The 20,746-nt window shown below is 50.5% G+C and overlaps 1 protein-coding gene across 1 annotated transcript in view; it reads right to left on the bottom strand.

Moving 5' to 3' along the window:
* Positions 1 to 20,746, bottom strand: part of RFTN1 (raftlin, lipid raft linker 1) — a 176,428-nt gene that overhangs the window by 36,200 nt on the left and 119,482 nt on the right. Inside the window, exons 5-7 of the mRNA XM_070433349.1 lie at positions 18,473 to 18,770; positions 9,760 to 9,963; positions 1,253 to 1,368 (exon numbers count right to left, since the gene is read on the bottom strand). Coding sequence (XP_070289450.1) covers positions 1,253 to 1,368; positions 9,760 to 9,963; positions 18,473 to 18,770 — 618 coding nt within the window. The remainder of the gene's footprint in view (positions 1 to 1,252; positions 1,369 to 9,759; positions 9,964 to 18,472; positions 18,771 to 20,746) is intronic.

Below are 20,746 nucleotides of genomic sequence, written 5' to 3'. Positions count from 1 at the left end.
CTCGTTTCCTTTGCACCCCTTTCAGTTTGGGGTCCAATGGGACCAAAGTCAGGCGGAAGCGACAGGGGGAGCCTGATCCCAAACCAGGTCATCATCTGATTCCTCATTCCCCTCACTACATGTGCTCTCAGGACTCCTTGCCCCACCCTAACAGGCCCTGGGTTTTCGGAATTCTCCTAATTAGTACAGTTTTTCTTTGTATTCTGTTGCTGCCGCACTTGCAAGCAGTTATTTCCTATCACTGCTCCCGACTTCACCGCTGCAGGCTTAAAGGCCAAGTAACTGCCCTTGGGGTGCCCCGCCCCAGCACCCAGGTGAGGGAGTCACTTCCAGGCTGTACTTCCCAGGAACACCAGGGTGTGGAGAGCATGTGCCGTCACCCCTTCACAAAGAGCTGCATCCACCTCTGTCTCAGGCACAGAGAGCAGGGTTTGCAGGGCCCCTCAGAGCGACACCATCTCTGTGTTCTCCCAGGACCTGCTGAGGGCATCCCGGAGCCAGCCCTCTGCGTTCAAACAGCTTCTCCTTATACAGCCCATTTGCTGGGAGGACAAGAGTAGAGCCTAAAAGGGCCATGCTTCCATAGTTGGAGAAGTGCCTCCAAAGATTACACCAGAGAGTCTCAGAAACAAACCAGCTCTTCCCAAGTCCCAGAAAAGCGTGGCTCGAGGATTCCCCTGCCCACCGCAATGTGGTTGCCTAAGGGGTCAACATTTCCCAAAGACATCCTTCAGCACTTCATGAGTTACGTCAGGACCGGGACCCAACCACTCTGTGCCTCAGTTTCCTCATCTGTAAAACAGGAGCAACGACGGAACCTACCTGGTAAGCTTACTGTGAAGATTAAAGGAGCACTCGTGCACAGCCTGCCTCCCAGGACGCCTGGCAGAGGGAGCGCCCATGAGGATGTTGCTTTTATCAGTACGGAGGCCACCAACTGCATGTTTGCCTCATTTATGTCCCTTAAGAGTTTTTACTTAGATGCAAATCAATGAAAGGGGGGTCTTTTTCCACCGAAGGGTCCGAGGCACGTGATGTGCTTTCCCTACAAAGAGGGAGCCGTGGGGCCCACCCCCCAACGTGATAGAGGAGGAGCATGAAAAGACAAAAGGGGTCCTTGTAGGGTCCACCAGGTCAAACGGCCTTTCAGAGGAAAGCCACAGCTGAGCAGCAGCCACGGGCAGACCCAGCCAGCGAATAAAAACCATCGTCGTCCGAACAAAAGCAGCGCCCCTGCCAGCCCCACACTTACTTCCAGGACCGTCCATTGTTCGACAACAATAGCATCATAGCCCGGCATGGTTTTGCTATCTTCTGTGGAAACGGCTTCAAAGATGAATACTCCATCTGTCAAGCTGTGTAAGGAATCTGTTGGAAAAAGAAAAAGAAAAAAAAAGGGGTGGTGGTGGTTGTGTAAGCCGTCTGTGGCAGAAGCCTTACAAGCAGCAAAGATTTTCACTGCATTCATTAATAATCCCAATCAGAACATCTTTTCAGCATGTTAATTAAAGGAGGCACACACTGCCATCGAGTCTAGCCCCATCAGAATGAATGAGACTAATTTACCTCGCAGTTTTGAATAATATCCTTGATTTTATGAGCCCAAATTTCATTGTTAGCAATCACCGTTTGATTTCACGCGTTTACCTTCCTTTCCACGCTCCAACGTCAGGATGCACTGGGGAGAACTTATTCAGGGCAAAACACAGCCATTTAGAGGCAGTTTTTAGAAGAAAGCTATATTTAGGTGAGAGACATTTTTTGAAAGCGGGGATAGATATGACACACCAGATCTGAGCTTGTCAGATGCACGCTAGTTGCGCTGTTTCTTGGAAGTTCCCAGGATGTGGGCTGCCATACAAACAACTCTTTAGGCAGCGCTAGTCAACAGGCAGAGTTTGGGGGAGGGGAGTTTTCCCAGATGATTTATCACTGAAAACATCTCCCTGGGCATTGCTTTAGCCAATGTGCCAAGTTCTGGGTTCTGTACAATTCAACAAATGTATGCTACACAAACAGCATGATTCAAGACTGTCTTGGGCAACGAGGGTATAAAGAAAATCACAGCAGGGTCCCTACCCCCACAGAAGACAGTAAGGGAGGAGCTTTCTGCCCCCCCCCCCCCATTTTTTTGAATGGTTCCTAATGCCCTAGAGCAGTGGTTCTCAACCTTCTTAATGCCGCAACCCTTTAATACAGTTCCTCATGTTGTGACCCAACTATTATTTTCGTTGCTACTTCCTAACTGTAATTTTGCTACTGTTATGAATTGTAATGTAAATATCTGATATGCAGGATGTGCTTTCATTGTTACAAATTGAACATAATTAAAGCATAGAGATTAATCACAAAAACAATATGTAATTATATATGTGTTTTCCGATGGTCTTAGGCGACCCCTGTGAAAGGGTCGTTCGACTCCCAAAGGGGTCGCGACCCACAGGTTGAGAACCGCTGCCCTAGATTCATTTAGATCAGAGACTGTGGCAAAGAAGACTGGACTTAGAAGCAGGTGGCTTGGGTCCATGCTTTATCAACAGAAGTGATGTGATCCCTTTGAGGGACTTGGTCTCTCATCTGTGAAATGTGGTGGCGGACAGAGACTCCCTCCTGGTCCCTGAATTCTACTCTACAAATCACTGCTCAGTCAGACTGCTATGGACAGACTTGTGGCCCTCACACCCCCAGCCCAAAGCCTATGGTTGAAACTCTAACCTCCAAAGTGACTGTATTTGGAGATAGGGCCTCTAGGGAAATCACTGAGGTCATAAGGGTGAGCCCTAATCTGTCAGGTCTGATGTCCTTCTAAGAAGTGGGACACCAGACCCCTTCCCCGGTCCTTGAACAGAGGAAGGGCCATATGAGGACACAGAGAAGGAGCTAGCTGTCTGCAGGTCAGGAAGAGAGGTCTCACCAAAAACCGTATTTGCTGGCACCTTGAACATGGACTTCATTTCAAGTAAAATCCCTGGGGTTAATCAATACCAAGCTCCAGTTTTTAATTGTTTCCTATCCCGGCAATCTGTTAGCAAAACTTCTAAGCTTGGCCTCTCATCTGCTCTGCTTAAAAGCTTCCCCCAGTGTTTGTCCAATGCCTTCCTAAGAGACATTTTGCAAAGGGGACCAGGGAAGAACAGAGACGCTCTTCAGCTGAACGACAAGCATTTTGGGATCCAGGACAAGCACGGACCACAGTCCAGCTCATCTTGAAAGTTGGGCCCAGCTGGAGCCCCTGCTGCTTGAGACCAGAAGATGTTCAATGATTCCTCTGGGATTATATCCACATGGCACAAATCCCCTCGAGGCTTCCACAAAAATATGTTCTATCCAATTTCCAAAGTCTCTACCTACAGATGTCCTCAAAGGAAACCTCCAAGCCCTACAAGGTGCCTACCATGTACTTCACAGAGTCAAGTGCCCAACTTGACCCAAACAACGGGATGGTGTTTAGCCTGCCAACAGCACTGTTCTGCCGAGTGGCGATTCAGAGGGGGAAAAAGACACTGCAGTCAGTCCAGACTTCCTTTCCCACCCCTGCCTGTCTGCCCCTTCCTCCCGATCGGATCGCAGGCCTAGGAGGAGGGCTGTGCAGTCAGTGGGGAGAGGTACGCAGGCCTGGGCTGGGAGGAGGGCTGTGCAGTCAGTGGACAGAGGTATATAGGCCTGGGCTGGGAGGAGGCCTGTGCAGTCAGCAGGGAGAGGTACGGCGGCACTTGGGGGCATGAAGGAGGAACAAGCCAGGCCCTTATCTCCCAGCCTCCGCATCCAGCATCTGCCTTCCCGCCTCTCAGCCCAGTGCTCTGCTATCTCGAATCCAGAATGCTGATTCACCTACTTAACTCCGAAGCAGGCTCAGAGTGGCTGTCACAGTTTGGTCATCTGTAACAGCAAAAAAGTCAATGAACCACAGAGAGCAGACAGCTGGGCTTTTAAACAGTCCCCCGTTTTGACACCCGCGCCCACCCCCGTCTCCTCATTGCCCTCTAGCTCAGCCTCCGCGCCGGGTATAAATAGCTCTATCTGAGAGTGAAGGCTCCCGATGCAAAAGGTTAGCTCGCCCTCCATCTCTGGAAAACACTCCATTATCACTGCATTTTTTATAAAAGTAAAGCAGCTTCCCTACTGTGCACGGAGAGCTATTCGCCCTGGTACTATATAAATATTTGATGCCGGTCTTTTGGCAAAAGGCCACCTTAACACTCCAAGCTTATGATTTACAAGAAGGAAGTGGGGAAAGGAGATTTGCCCTATTATCCCAAGAGGTAAATTCTGTGAGGCAGCGGCTCTTCCCCTGTAGCCTCTGACACATTAACACTCCGTCCAGCAAGCTAACCTGCGGGCTCACCCAAGGTGTTATTCTTCCCCAACATCTGGCAGGAAATGCACACACCATGACAAGTGGTCAATGCATGTGGTCTAGAAAAAATGTTACTGTGCTCCTTTTAAGCAGCTAGATGGGACTAAATTGTCCACACTGGGGTAGCTGGCATGACAGATCTCCTCGGCTCTCTGAAAGCCCTTCTTCCCATCAGGCACTGCATGGTGCTCGTGGCACCACCTTGGTTCCAAGAATGGCATGCACCTGCTGCAGGTCCATAATTGCCCATGTTGTCATACCGACCTCTAACCCCACCGCATATAATTACGGATCAACCAATCCCGGCTGATGGTGCCACACGGCTTCCCAATCACACTGCAGCTGATCTGACAACAAAAAAGCAAGCCGGTTTGCTGCCTGTCCCCGTTTCTCCAGCCCTCACTGCTGCTCTCGGCCTTCCTTCCTGCAATGAAGCAGTGACTAACCTAGGCTCCTCTTCAGTTACAGGAAGGGTTCGCCTGCAAGTCCAGTGCCACTGAACTGACAGAGGAAGACATGCTCTGAGTCATTGCCTTTGTGTGTGAGGCACCTGGCCAGGCACAGTTCATGGCTTCTCACTGAGCCAGTTACACGGGTTGATCACCTTGTGAAAATCCACTGAGCTATATCCTTATGACCTGTACAGTTTTCTATAGATGTGCTATGGTCCAAGAGAAAATGCACTTCATGCTATAAGTGAAACCTACATTATTCATTGGCTCCTCAGAGAGAGAAGCCATGCCTGGAACCACCAGGCCAAACGTTCTTGGAGACGGCAGCGTCCCAAGGGAGTGGCTACTAGAAGCAGCTGGAACTACCTCACTCTCCCTCCCTTTCCATTCCCTCCACCCCTAGCTCTTCGATCCTCCTAAGATGAACAGGGCCCACAGGGCCTGCCTGAGGGTTTGAAAGTATGTCTGTATAAAATATATGTCTCTACATGTATTTAACTTGAAATATGTGCATGTCTTTTACATGTATACTTTGCAAACATAAAGTCATGTATGTTGTGCTAGGCGTCAAAAAAAAAAAGGTGGTATAAATACCAAAGGATACTTAGATTTAGATGCGGCTGGGGCATCGGGGAGAGGCCCCAGGAAGACAATCGTTGTCTGTCTTAAGTGCTCAATTTATCAAGATCTTGGAACTGAATTCCACTTAATGGGAAAGAGAGGCTAGAGAAGGTGAGAGAGACAGGTAAGATGAATATTCCCAAGAGGCACTGGCCCACAAGACAGGACATTGTGCAGGAGAAGAGGCCAGGGTTATGTCAAGCAGGCAGGGTCATGCAGAACAACTCTTGTAAGTAAGTGGAAGAGCAGTGAGGGCGTGGTCACCATGGGCAGTACATGTTGTTGGCTTGCATTCTGGTTTGGACAACTCACTGCCAAGGCCATGTCTGAGGCCACTGAAGACATCTGAATATGGGCTGGGGAAAGGCGATACTGCCAGAAGGGAAGGAGTGTGGGACCAGGAGAGGTGAGGGCAGGGGCAGGGTCATGGTCAGGGGTGGGGAGGGCCAGCACAGGCCAAGGGCAGGGCAAAGAGAGAAAAGTGAGGACAGAGTGAGATGGGGACAAGTGGAGAGCAAAGAGGGGGCAAGGCAGGGTGAGGGTAGAATAACAGAAATGCAGAGCAAGGACAGGGTGGGGGGACACAGGGAGGGCCCAGGCAGGGCAAGGGGAGCTGGTGGTGGCAGCAGTAGCCTTGGTGGCCACGATGGCAGCAGGGATTCTGCTGGCCTGGATGCCCTGGGTGAGAAATCAGGTTCCTGGGTGGGCCTTCAGCTGGTGGGCAGCCAGCTCCATCTCACCCTGACTTGACTCCCAGTGCCTGCCGACTCCTCATCACAGCCAGCTTAGCAGAGGGTCTCCTCCCCGCCTCTTCCGCCCTCTAGAAGCGTCAATTCTGGCCTTTGTCCCACTGGCTGGAGTGTTTCTATGTGCCTGTCTGCTCTGCTGTCTGACCAGCCCGGGGATCCATCCACACTGCTGGCCGGCCACCCAGGTCTCGCTACTTCCCTGAGGGTGACCCTGGAGCTCCCCACCCTCCCCGAGGGCCACCTCAACTTCTTACCAACACGGCCACCTCTCCTCATGTCCCTTTCCCCTGCCCACACCCTTCTTTCTCCCTGCCACCTCCTTGCCTGGACAATGACTTAATCGCTCTGTGCTTCCATGTCCACAGCTGTAACGCAGGCATAACAACTGTGCCTCCTTCCCCGGGTTGTGGGGAATCAATGAGTTGCTATGTTTGAACTGCTTAGAGTAGCAACAGCACATGGTACCAGCTAGGTGCCAGCCGTCAGCATCATCACGCTTTGCTCTCACCTGGACCTTAGCTTGCCAGGGTCTAAGGGCACAGCCTCCCCAGCCCAAGACACCTGATCCCTCTGAGGAGAGGAGCCCTGGACACCACGAACAGAAGCCCACATCTGAGGACCACGCGGGTCTCTCCACGCCCCTGGGAGCAGAGCCTCGAAAACAGAAGCTGGAATCTTAACTGCGTAATTCGGGCTGAAACATCGCCTTGTTTATGGGACAAGGTTCTCGTGAGTTCTCTGACTCTGTGGAAAATAATCTGGAGTACAAAGACCCATGTAGGAGTAAGACGGGTGCTTTTCCAGATGGCAAAGCGCTTAAAGATGTGCTTCCAGCTCTGCCAGGTCTATTTGTAAGGACACTAATTGTCTTCTTAGAAACAGGTTCCTTTTCTAATTAGGAATATCTTGCTTCTTTTTTTTTTTTTTTCAATTCTGGGGAGAGAACATATGCATATGTCATCCCTGGCCAACGGAAACCTTGGGCTTTTCCAGAGCAGACACGCCCTAACCCACTGAGCATTATTCCCAAGTCACACTCTCCCTCCCGCCAGACACACAGGGTGAAACCGGGTTTGAATGTTGAGACGGCTTAAATGAATTCTGTTCTGAGAATTTTGCAGCCGTCCCCTCGACAGAGATGTGGCAGCCCCGCCGTGGAGATGCCACGGGCTCGGTGCCGGCTCTCACAGCTGCGCTCGCCAGGGGGAATTTCACCCTGTGTCTTCAAGGCCGGAAGGCTGGAGTGGATGCAGCTAAAGCCCACGGAGGACAGAACAGCATTTCAAACACCCGAGTCAAATCTGAAGAAAAGTCTGTGCGGCTGGACTCCGGGCTGAAGAATGGGGTGAGGAGGAGTGGAGGAGACAGCCTCCATTGCCAAAGCCACAATGGCTAGAGAGACAATGAAGGGCACTGCGAACTTTCAAGGTGACCTCTTGGGTTCAGCTTGCCCCCGACGTGTGCGGGCAGTAAGGCCAAAGAGAAAAAGGTCTCTTTGGACTCCCCCGCGCTCCTAAGGGGGAGATTACCAGTGGCTGTCTGTGTAGCTGCCACCTTCGGTGCCTCCCTGCAGCTTTAGGATGTGAGCACAACTAACCATCGGTTTTTCCCAAGGAGAAACACAAAACTATGCACAGCCACAGGGAGCCTCGGGGAGCACCAAGAGGAGATAAAAGGAGCTGATGTGACCACAATCCAAGATGGGAGATGGGGTGTCCCTGCAGGAAGCAGGAAGTGAAGAGTTCTCCCCAAGTGCTGATGAATCAGGGCTGTGAACATTTCCCCAAGCCGATGCCACTGATGTTTTATGGTGCATCTCAGAACAGATGGTGACATTCTCTAGCTTCAGGGGACGTTGCAAGCACCATGGAAAGCTGCCTTGTATATAGGGAGGTTACCAACCTTGCTGCCAGAGAACCGAACGGACTCTTCCCCTTAGTTATATCCATGCAATGGATACTCTAGCACTGTACTGTCCAATACACTAGCCACTAGGCACATACAGTCCTTGAAATTTATTGATTTTTTTTTTATTTTTTATTTTGGTAAAGAGAGAGGAAGAAAAAGGGCTAGAGAGATAGAAACATTAATGAGAGAGGAACATCATTCATCACCGCCACTGGGGATCAAGCCACAAACTGGGCATGTGCCCTGCCTGGGAATTGAACCAGCGACCTCTTGGTTCCTGGGTTGACGCTCAACCACTGAGCAACACTGGCTGAACAGTCATTGAAATTTAAACGAATGAAAATGAAATTCTAAAATTCAATTTCTCAGCCCTCCTAGCCACATTTCAACTGGTCATTAGCCATGTGTGGCTACCATACTGGACAGCATAGAAATAGAACAGAAATAGAATATTTCCATCATGGCATGAAGTTCTATTGGACAGCACTGCTCGGGATGTGTTCATAATAAACCAGTCACCTTTCTTCTGTCATTCACCCACCGCACAGGTGGCTGTGACCACTCTGCCATCCAATGCCTGATGCTACTATGCCATCACATTAACTTAGCTATTGATATTTCTATAGGAACAAGGGATGACGTCCAACGTGGAGACCTGTCTGTGCTGTAGTGTTCTAAGGCTCTGGATGACATATAGAAGGTACATCCAGAATGAAGACTGATGTCTCTTCTGTGTGTGTTTGCTGACATGGCAAATAATGTAAAATCCAACTCCATTCCTGACTTTGCTAACTCTCAGAGAGAAAACGACTCAACAACCCAGACGCTGCACTATTGGTGTGTCTCCCCCGCCGCGCGCCCCCCTGCCCCGTTTTGCTGGGATTAGCAAATTTGGTGCAACATTTCACTTACCTGGGAATCCTGCTGACTGGCAGCCCTCAGGACCCACAGCGGCTGGCTTGTTGGCCCCACTCCCCAGTTGCCTCCCAGCTTGGATGCACCCTAGCGACTCAACTTGCCTTTGTGTTAACTCAAAAACCCCCTCCTAATTGCTTGACACACTTCCCCAGGTTGGGCAGACTTGCTCTCTGCCTTCGAAAAGCTGACACCAGCAACACTGCCACCCCATGCAACAAACCCCAGCGATAACCCACCACTGGGGAGGGAGTCCTGGGTGCCACGAGACCCGGGAACAGCGCGTGTCCCCACGGAGCTTGCAGGAACCAGGCTGTTCAGTGCACGTCTCTGCTGCTAATTCCGAGGTGCTGCTATTGCTACTTCAAACTGTAAGAGTGTCTACAAACAATTCACACTGTCGGAGAGGCATGATCCCAGGGGGCAATTAACAAAACTGGGGAAAAATCTTTTTCAAAGCCTTGAAAAGCAACACAGATGGAGACCACCACCAGTGAAACAGAATCACGCCTGTCTCTGGCATTTTAGAAGAGACCTGGCTAGACGAGGTTTAGAGAGAGAGCATAGGTGTCTCTGGCCTCTGCACAAGTGATGGGCTTTATGGAAACCGCCTCAAGGCGTGTTCAGGGGAAATCAAATGTTGCACATTCATTAGCTGCAGAGTTTTCTGAGCGAAGCAGGCTCTGAAGATGGGCTCAGAGGACAAGAAAGAGAAGCAGAGTTCTCCAGGGCCACCCGGGGGCTGTGGGTTCCATACCATTGACCAGGCCAAGGTAGAAGATGGCATTCACCAGCACGCCTCCTTTCCGGAAGTGGTCGCTCATGTGCTCCAGCCAGTTGGCATCCAAACCGCTCACTGCCTGGCCGTTCGTGGAGACCCGGAGAGGAATGGTGACCGTATAGTATTGCCGGCACTCCTGATGGCTCTTCGGTCTGTTGAAAAGGGCGAAGATCTCCATTTCTGTTGGGATTTGTAAAGGGGGCGGGGAGACAAGAGTTTAGACAGTGATCACAGCTGCCTCCTTGGGTCTAGTGGAATCTCTCAGGAGCCTGAGAAATGACATCAGAGGTGAAATCTCGGCGAGGGAGCGCTGTTGCCAGATAATAAAACTCGATTCCAAGCAGTGAGTTAGGGGTGCCCTGAAAGTGACATGGCCTCATGAACTTCAAGTGGAGACTTAAGTTTTGAATCTGGCATATAATGTTATCTGGGATTATTCATTTGTGCAGTGAGGTGTTTGAGAGAAGGACCGAGAAAAGAGTCCGAGGAATTCACACAAAGATGTTTTGAAAGAAAAAGCAGACATACTTGGGCGAGAGCTGGTCTGAAGAAAAGAAAAAAAAAGTCGTCAATGTACACAAGGCACCTAAAAGCAAAAATATTGCCGTAATTCCAGGAACCTTGTCCACCCCTCAACTCGCTATTTATAAACTGCAGTGGTGTTTCCTGGGGCTGAGCCCATAATACTTAATCAAGCACATCAAAAATACATCACTGATATGTAAAAATAAATACATTCCCGTAAATGAGGGTTCCTGCCTGGAGGGGAAGGTCTGCTCAGCCAGGCAGGCAGACACAGGCAGGGGGGCGCTCAACTTCCTGCTCCCTCATTTACAGCCCGGCTTTTCAAAAATCAATAGTCACCACCACGCGGCAGCCGACCCGCGCCCGCCGTATGTGCTGCCCGCCACGAGTGAGCAGTACCGGCCTCCGGAGCGAGTACCTGGAATTTCCATCTAAGTCCAAAGGTCAATTTTTGTGTTTCTCGTTTAGTCAAGCAATCAGGGTTCCCCCAGCTTAAAAAACCCTGCTTCTACAGGCTAGTCAGGAATATGCGTTGCTTTCCAAAAATACCTGTTTTAATAAGAAAATCCCTGCCCTTCTTTCAAAGAAATATTTTAAAGGCCATAAACGTTAGCAAAAAAGACAAATGTCACCCTCGGGCTCCCCGCAGGAGACACCTGGCCTACACCCACGCTCTGGGACGCTGTCGCGGATCTGTCGGTGTTTCATAGTTTTTGCATGAGCCAAATAAACAGACTCACTTTCCTTTATTCAAATCAATGCATTGTCAAAGGAAACTCTGCTTCCAGATCCTCAGGGAAACAACTACCACTTGCTATAAAAAGGAGGGAACGATGAGGCACATTCACGCCAAATATGTCCATCCGTGTAGCATCTAAAATTATCTCACATAGGAATTGTATTCCGGACAAAGGAAGTCTTTTCGCAGCCCCATCTGAGCCAGCATCAGCGGAGATCTCTGGGGAGCAGTGCTGGGCCATGAGCCTTTGTCATCAGCACAAGTTAAGCTCCAGGGGTGAGGGGGGGCATTTCCTGCTATCCATTGGCTGGGACCAATTAGGAAAGGAAAGTGCCCATCTTCACAAGTGGCCACCCGGATTTTAAAGGAGCACCTCTGGCCTCTTCATCGTCCCCACCCCAAATCACCTTTCTCAGCCCGCTCGCCTGACTCAGGAAGCTGTCCCAGCCAGTAAAGGCTTTCACACGAGAAAGTAGATCTTGGTGTACAAAACTGGTCACCACTGCGCTATTTCATGACTTTGAAACACACACTTGAGGGATGGGGTCATGCAAAGCAAGATTGGTCACGGAGGGGACCCAAGCAATGCATTGGGGCTGGGGGTGGGGACAGGATGTGAACTAGATAACCAGGCATTTTCCAGCCCTAGGTGCCAGGGGTTCAAGTAAGAGCCAAAGCTACAAAGGCAAGAGGCTACCAGGGGTCCTCAAACTTTTTAAACAGGGGGCCAGTTCACTGTCCCTCAGACCGTTGGAGGGCCGGACTATAGTTTAAAAAAAAAACTATGAACAAATTCCTATGCACACTGCACATATCTTATTTTGAAGTAAAAAAACCAAAATGGGAACAAATACAATATTTGTATTTGCATGTGGCCCGCGGGCCGTAGTTTGAGGACCCCTGGGCTAAGCAACTGGTTATGTGGGAAGTGATCCCAGGAAACAGAGTGAGGGGGCAGGGGTGGGAAACAGGGGAAGAGATGAGAGCCAATGAAGGGTGCATTAACTCAAGGGTTACCATTCGGATCATACAGGCTCAGTTCCCCTGAATTGCTGTGGAGAACACACCTCAGATTGCCTTACCAAGGGGCAAGCCAGCCAGGGCCTTTATCCTCAGGGACTGAGGGCCGCCCTTGAGGCATTCATTCTGGGCATGCTGAGCCTGGGCCCATCCAGATTCCTGGAATTTGAGGCCATTCTAGGGGACCACTGCAGGCCGAGGCTGAGAAAGCTGTTCCCAGGTGACTCCTAGGTGGGCCAGAGCAACAGCCACCAGAGCCTGCTATCGTCAAGCACGAATGCATATGAATTAAAGAGAAATCCCAGCCTTTACATGGGAGGAGTGAGCGGGGAAGTTGGAAGTGGCCAAAACCCAAAGCTATATGACAACACTTGATCACAGAGGATTCCCCACACACATGGCAAGACAGAAACACAACTTTCCCCAACGCGAAACAGAAGAGAAAAAGGGGAAGGCCAAAGTGAGAAGTGAGAGTTCGGGGTGGTGTGAAGGGAAGGTACGGCCTATCACACGTGGCGCAGTGGTAACGGGGCCCCCGTCTTCCCATCTGGACCCTCCCCAGGGTGGAGGACCGAGGCCAGAGACAGAAATACATTTGTCAGGAAGGAAAGGAAATGCTGTTGGAATCAAGAGCCTCCAAAGCATTCGTAGAAATGAAATATTGGGAGAAACCTGATTTCAGATGCATAACCCTGCGGTCAACTCCGTCCCTCTGTCTCCTTGGCCACAATCCTCTCTCCACTCATGTGGAAACCAGCCAAGAGAAACTGTCCCTGAATGACGTCCTTTGATGTTTTAATATTCTGATTCTCCGAAACACATCCTCACATGAGCAGGCACCAGGGAGTCCAGAAAGAAGCCCCGAATTTGTTTAAAGTTTCTCAGCTGCTCTGTGACTCACGCATGACCCCAGCTGGAAGACTTTTCCAGACATTGGACAGAAAGTCCCAGAGGAGGGTGGGGGGTGGGGGGGGGTAGGGAAAGGCATTGTTTCTGAGAATGGCTAAAGACCGGGCCTAGCAGAACCCTGAAGAAGCATCAAGACTGGTCTTATTGTGCCTGGCTGGCGTGGCTCAGTGGTTGAGCTTCAACCCAGGAACCAAGAAATCACTGTTTTGATTCTCCGTCAGGGCACATGCCTGGGTTGTGGGGCTCGATCCCCACTAGGGGCATGCGGAAGGCAGCCGCTCGATGATATTCCTTTCTCATGTCATCGATGCTCCTATCTCTCTATCTCTCTCCTTTCCTCTCTATAAATCAATAAAAACATATTAAAAAAACAAAGACCGTGTTGTATTTCTATTTCTATCTTGCTGTCTTTCTCTTTCCTCCTTGTGCCGTTCCGATCCTCTGTGACCAGGTGTGTCCCTGTAATATGACCTAAGCCAGATAATTCGGGAAGCTGGGGGAGGGAGAGGGGGTGTGGGCTCGCTGGGTGCTGCCAGTCTGAGAGCAGCCCACTCTGGCCTTGCTGAGCACCTGGGGAGCAGGGAGGAGGGAGGCAGATGTCCAGGCCTGAGGCCTGCACCAGGCAGTGGGACCTTAGGTATGTGGTGGAAGCCTGCAGCCTGTCTGCAGGCAAAGCCCCAGAGAGGCGGTGACTGGCAGGCAGCAGTGGGGCCAGCTGGGTCCTGGTGCTCCAGGAGTCCTCCAGGCTGGAGGGAAGAGAGAGCTCAGAGTCTGGTTTAAGGCACAGGCTTCCAAGGGCTAGACTGGGAGGAGGAGGAGGAGGCTGGTGAGATAGCTGGATAGGAAGAAACAAGTGGGAGTCACACTTGGCCTGGGAGCTGGACTGAGTGGGGGCCACGGTCTGCTGAGGTTATGAGCAGCGGGAGCTAAGCCAAAAGGTTTGCATTGGGAAGGCAGGGCTGTGGGCTTTGGGCCTGTCCAGATTCCTCAATCTGGGAAAAGGCTGCTTCAGGCTTTGATCAGGCTCGGGCATTAACAGCAGGACCTCTGTTTGCCAGGGCAAAGTGTGGGCACCACTGCATGCACAGCACGCCACGGGAACCCACTGGTAAGAATAACAGCAGCCACAGGCACACACACTGTATTGACAAGGCCTTTCGCCTTCACCATCCCATGTGACTCTCCCAGTCTCCATCGGTTCTGTGCCCAGAAACCTTAAGTGGATCCCCCAGAAATCACAAGCTGGTAAGTGGCAAAGCCAAGAGCCTTTCAAACCCCGAGCCTGGGCTGTTTCCCAAATCTAACAAGAGGCTAATGTCATCAGTGCACAGAAGGCGGGAGCTGAGGACTGCGGGTGGGAGCTCAATAGCTGTTTGCTAATGGGCTGAGTGAAAGGCCAGAAAGATGGTGGCAGGTGGCAGATGTGGGCGGGGGGTGGGGTGGGGTGGGTGGGCAGGACCACAGATTAGAACTATCGTGGGGGCACAGGGAAGGGAGGGGCCAATATCAGAAAAGCCAGACTCAGGAGGGTACCCCCTCTCTCTCGTCTCACAATGAGCTGCCGGCCAAGGAGGCCTACTGACTACAATCCCCTCAGCTGAGACGTGCCATGGAGACCCCCGGCCCAGGTTTCTGCCTGGCATTGTAAGCATTTGCATGGGCACAGGGTGAGAAGGGCAATGCTTTGAAGACATTGTATTATTTCCGTGACAGTGAGAACAATTTCAATTTGCACGAACCTGTCTGACCTCCCTGTTTCTGTGACTGAAGTTGCAGCAACAGAGATACTGAGGGAAGGACAAGACGGGGAACGCTGGAGGCCAGGAGAGAAGTGGCAGGTGGACATCGGCGACACCTTCCTTACCTTTCCCTGCACTGGCCTTCCCACCCGGCCTGCTTATTCCAAAGGAAGAACACAAGCTCCCTATGGACAGAGATGCCTCACAGGGGGCCTGATCCTGCTCTTCTGAGCAGAGCTGCCTGGGGCGGAGGAGCGTGAGAGGAAAGGGGAAGCGTGCTGGAGCAGCCAGGCATGGGGCTGTCTCTGCGCCAGCTCAGGTGATCTCTGCACAGCGAGGCCATCAAACCAACAGGAAATTCCCCCGGACCAGAAAATAAAAGTCAATGAGCAGGAAGAAAACCACATGATGGGCCTCCTAGGGGGCCGAGTGGGCACATGGCATAACCTCTGGACCAGAGCCACTGTGTCCCTGGAGCCTGTGGGGGTGAGGAGGGGGCAACCAGCTCTGTTTCTGATGGAGAATGCGCTGGCAAGCCCTATCTGAGCAGTCCCGGCCTAGACTGGCTCCCCTAGGCCTCCTATAAAGGAAATAAATTAACTGAGGAGAAAGAGGGGGAAGGAGGGAGACTCCCTTGGGACTTTTTTTAATTGTCTTGCTGTGATTGCCTATTTAAGCCCACCTGGCAGGAGGAGGAGTAAAAACACTTCACCCTCCTTAGGGGGCCCTGAGAGGAAGGCAAGCTGAAAGCTGAGCAAGCAGCGGAGAGGGGAAGCTGGTGGGGGTGTTTGGGGGTGGTGCAAGGAAAAGAGTTCCCAGGACGAAGATTAGGAGAGAGGCTGCGGTGAGATGAGGGCCATGACCAATGCGGACAGGGTCCCTGGACATCTGGCCTTCAAGCAGGCCGACTGCTGGAGCTATGAGATAAAATTTAACTCCATGAGGGCATGGAAGGTGACTTTGCTCATCTGGGAAATGGGCACAATCACAGCATCTTCTGTCATATAGTTGCCATGAGATGCCATCTAGAGGACACACAGGAAGAACTGAGACCACTTGCAGTGGTTCTCAACCTTTGGGTCGCGACCCCTTTGGCGGTCGAACGACCCTTTCACAGGGGTTGCCTAAGACCATCCTGCATATCAGATATTTACATTACGATTAATAACAGTGGCAACATTACAGTTATGAAGTAGCAACGAAAATAATTTTATGGTTGGGTCACAACATGAGGAACTGTATTTAAAGGGCCAGAAGGTTGAGAACCACTGACTTAGAGGGTCATCACCATTGTGACTGTCTGTCCATCCACCACAAGGCTGTGCACGGGCACTAGTAACCCCTGTGTATTCATTCACTGCTGAAAAAACACATTTATTCCACAAAAAGAGGAAAAGGATGGCAGTGAGCTGTCTACATTTCAGGGACTTGTGGCCTCCTGAGCAGAGAGGTAAGAGCCAGCCTCATGTACCCACGTAGTGAGATGGGGGGAGGTGCTAGAACACCCTGCACAGCTAACATGAACCTGGATTCCCCGGCAGGAACTAGCTTTCTAGTGGAGAATAGGGACTTGAGGAGATGAGACACAGACCAGGACACGCTGGTGTTCAGGGGTCCCTGGGTGTTCTGTGATGGGGAGTCTTCAGGTCAGGGAGGTGAACTGTCACAGGGCAGCAGGAGGCACCTGGGGAAAGGTGGATCCTAGGACAAACCGCCTCTCCTTGGGGTCAAACACAGAAGACAGGACGTCTGGAAAAAATCTTGGGGGAGGTGGATTCTGGAACAGGAAATATCTGAAACTCCTGAGGGGAACTTCCATATTCACTGCCTCCTTTCTCAAAGCCAGGGTTCCATTCAGAGCAGCCCGTACCCCAATACTAATAGCTCACACTTAGTCAAGCAGTGGCAAGTGTTTCAAATGTGCATCTCATTTAACCTTCCATCAACGAACTATTGTTCTAGCCCTATTTTCCAGGGTAAGACACGGAAGCACAGAAGGGTATGTTGGCTAAAACTGCCTAGCTAGAAGGTAGTGGCCGGGCATGGAAACAGACTCCAGGTTCCTAACCACGGTGCCACCTGCCTCTCCACAACTCCTGCCCCTCACCTCCCGAGCTCCTGGACTGTAGAGAAGGGCTCCAAGGGGTTCAGAGCGTGCGCACACCCAGCCCACCAGCAATGAGCAGATGGAGGTTTCTGGAATAAGACTTGGACTTTCATTAGGAGGCACACACAGGGTCTCAATGTGCTCTCAGCTACTCTGGAGGGAGCAGAAGTCTACCTCAAACAGTGAAAAATCCCACAGACAAAGAACTCTACTGCAGTACCTAATAGGGACCTGGGCCTCGAATCAACAGAAATCCTAATATATCCAAGAACTGAGGCAGTGCCAATCCCTCTCCCTCTGAATCAACTTGGCATATAAGTCCCCGGAATGTATCATCCCACAGTGTCTTTTCAGGAAGTACTGGCATAACAACTCCCCGCCCCCCCCCCCCCCCCCGCCCCAACACACACACACACACACACACACACACACACACACACACACACTACTTCACCTTCTTTTCGATTCTCGAAGCACGAACTACTCTTCATCATTTATTTAAGGCTAATCTCAAGAATTAGTAAATAAATAATAACATTAACCAGGGAGATGGTCCAGAAAGGCGAAAGAGAAAGGCCTCCTAAGGCTTGGGGTCACCTCCTGTCAGTTTCGTTACTGATTCACCTTCCAAAGACTAGAAGAGGCACCTAGCTCATATAAGTACCTGGCTCTCAGGAAATGGCTAGATGCAAGGTTTCCTGGAGAAAGAAGAGGAAAGGGGATTATGGGGAAACAAAGAGAAATATTACTGTCTATAAACTGAGGGCCCCACTACATCTTGTGAGTCTATCAGGATATTACACAGGAAAGACCAAGGAGAGAGGTGAATTGAGCTGGTGGCTAGGCCAGCCTGGGTTCACATGCCAGGCCTGCCAAAACCCAGCCTGGACAAAGATGTACTCTCTAAACCTCAGTTTACTCTGCTGTAAAATGGGCCATACTAGAGCTCACCCAAATCCTGGAGCTATCGGGAGAATTAAGAGATCAGTCATATAAAATGCTTATTGGCACAGGGCCTGGTACACAGGCAGTAGTAAAGCACGTCGGCTTCTACATTGTGGTGGTGTTGTTTGAAATCCCCAACCTAAAGTGCGTGCTCTAATGGCCATTATTAGGTGATTAAGAGGATTCACATATTGGCCAAGTGTTCTCTGCATGGTGCCGATCTGTCCACTACACTCCCCGAAAACTGGTTGTTTCCAGTCACCAATGTCCCGCACGATGTGTCCTCAACTGGCTTTCTTGATTTCTTTCTTTAGGCAGATATTTAAAACAAGTGAACCCAAAATGGAGCCTCTGCTTTGCATGGGTGCCGGCACGTTAGCACTTCCTGTGTTACAGGGGGTAACTCAAGGGCAGTGCAAAAGCACATGGGTGAAATAATTCAAGTGTGAGAATCTACTTCAAACGTGCCCTTTTGGAGCAACTGCGAGTCCATTTCATGTGGTTCTGCTCCCCCCGGAAGTCACAGCTTCAGTAAGTCAACAGTCCAGAGGCCCAGAAAAGCACTTGATAAATTTTTTCCTGTTTGATGGATGGCTCTCTCTACATTCTCATTCCGTTTCTTTTTCATAAAATGCCATGGGGATTCCTGAGAAGCTGTTAGCCTCTCTTCCCTCGGGCCAATAGGCCCTGTGCTGACATACTTACTTCCCGAGAGCGGTTCCCCAGGCACTTCGGACAGGTCCCCATCCGGTCCATCCAGAGTCTTGGAAAAGTCTGCACCGTCCCCCTCCTCCAAAGGCAAGCTGGGCTGTTTGGCGGTGATGGGTGTCTCCCCTCCTGGGCCCTGGTTGGGCTCTGGGCTTCCATCCGCCCCTGCTGGAGCACCTGGGTTCTTCTTGTCCCCACCCTCCACCGGGAGGTTGCTGCCTGCTGAGTTCACATGGCAGCGGTACTGAGGGATGACACTCACGAATTTCAGGCCCCGACTGGCAGCCTCCTGGACCTGTGAGGCAAACAAAATGAAGAGAACCATGTGAGTGGGATGCTCTACCAAAGGGGGACACAGGAAACATCCAAAATGCCTCAACATGAAACCGAGGGAGCTGGCAGAGGCACCGTGTCTAGGCAGTACACGCACCCCAGCCCTGGCCTGACTGGGGGCGGAGAGCATGGGCCTTGTTTTTTATCTAACCACAGGAAAACACAGCATTGAGCTGCGAAGAGCTGGGATGACCTGTCTTTGAAACACTGTATTATTATTATTTTTTAAAAATATAATTTATTGATTTTTTACAGAGAGGAAGGGAGAGGGATAGAGAGTTAGAAACATCGATGAGAGAGAAACATCGATCAGCTGCCTCCTGCACATCTCCTACCGGGGATATGCCCGCAATCAAAGTACATGCCCTTGACCAGAATTGAACCGCAGGCGGACGCTCTATCCACTGAGCCAAACCGGTTTCGGCTGAAACACTGTATTACTAGTTTTGCTTTTTTTTCCCTAAGAGGCTAGGAAAGGGTCTAAAAGGATGAGCTGAAACAAAGAGAGTTTGAAAGAGGAAGTTCATTTGGTAAGAGTTTATTTTTTCATCTTTTTTTTTTTCTCTGATGAATCACCTACTTCCTGCCAACCAGGCTACTGTATAATCCAGTATGTCTACATAAGTACACACGAACTACCTGATGACATTTTATGACCCAAAGAGCTTCCTCTTTTAAACAATTGTTTTGGCAGCGAAGGGCAGTGATGGGGAAAATCACCACTGCGGGAGAGCAGAAGCCCACGTTCCCACAAGAGGGGACACCTGCTTGGGGGTGCTGCTGGTCCCCGGTGAAGCTGGAGGAGCCAGAGACCACGCCAGGCCCACAGGTGCTGCTCGGGCAGACGTATGCTTCTGCAGGCCATGGTTCACACCATCCAGTCTAGGTAATGGGTAGGTTCCTTCTCACTTCCTGAGCCCCTAAGTGGGGGCCTGATGGCCACAAAGAGTACTGTGGCATTTTAACTCTCCTCTCCCTAAAAAAATCCCCCCAGACAATTGAACGTAGTAGTCATAAGTGAAAAACAAAACAAAACAAACCATAAAAGTAATAGCCTAATAAAATCAAAGCAAAAGCCAGCCAAAACTAGACGATGAACTTTAAGGGGACTTTCTGGACAAGGATGCTCCAATAAATCAGGAGGTAGAGACCTCAAAATGGTGTTAAGTCTTAGTCACCAATCCCTAAGTAGATGACTTCAGAAAATCCTGAGACCTCTGCGGTGATCATCTCCATTTGAGAATTAGTTAGAAATCAAGCATGGAGTCTCTCTCTCTGAGGGAGGAGCAAGCCTTGGCAGCCGTCCTCAGATGAACCACCCTAACTTTAAGCAGAAGGTCATTTTAGTTCAATACCACACATTCTAGAAGACAATTTAGGGAAGATGCAAACATGCAGTCCAGTCTTTTCTATAAAGTCTAGCCTGTGCTGGACCCAACAATAGCAATAGTAGTAACTGCCACTTACTGCAGAACTACTATGTGCCAGGCACTGCGTTAGGCACTTCACATAAATTGGTTTGTTTGAAGGATGACTAGGAGTTCACTAACTGGGAGAAGGGCAATGTAGATAGAGAGAAGGAAGGATTACCATGGGCAAAGGCTTGGTGGTGTACAACATCCTGATGTATTCAAGAAACTTCTCAAAATATTTCTGGAACATGACATGAGAAGCCAGGAATGCCCTGAAGTGAGGTTGAACTGGAAACCACAAGGGCCATATCATGGATGCCAAGAAAGGCACTTACTTCACCCTGCAGGCCAGAATATCCCCAACTTTCCCACTAAGGGATCTCCGAGAGCAGAGAACAGTGGGGGTATGAGAGCAAATGACAAGATTTCTTTGCTCAAATTCTATCTTAAACATTAACGAACATTCTGTATCCCGAGCTACAGTTCTACACAGTATCAAAACTTTAAAAAATATCCCAACCCAAGC

Source organism: Myotis yumanensis, unplaced genomic scaffold (genome assembly GCF_028538775.1).
Source record: "Myotis yumanensis isolate MYYU_CA2020_CCGP unplaced genomic scaffold, mMyoYum1.0.hap1 SCAF_14, whole genome shotgun sequence".
Lineage (NCBI taxonomy): Eukaryota > Metazoa > Chordata > Mammalia > Chiroptera > Vespertilionidae > Myotis > Myotis yumanensis.
The sequence above is the reverse complement of the archived record's forward strand: the minus strand, read 5'-3'. Positions and strand labels throughout refer to the sequence as shown.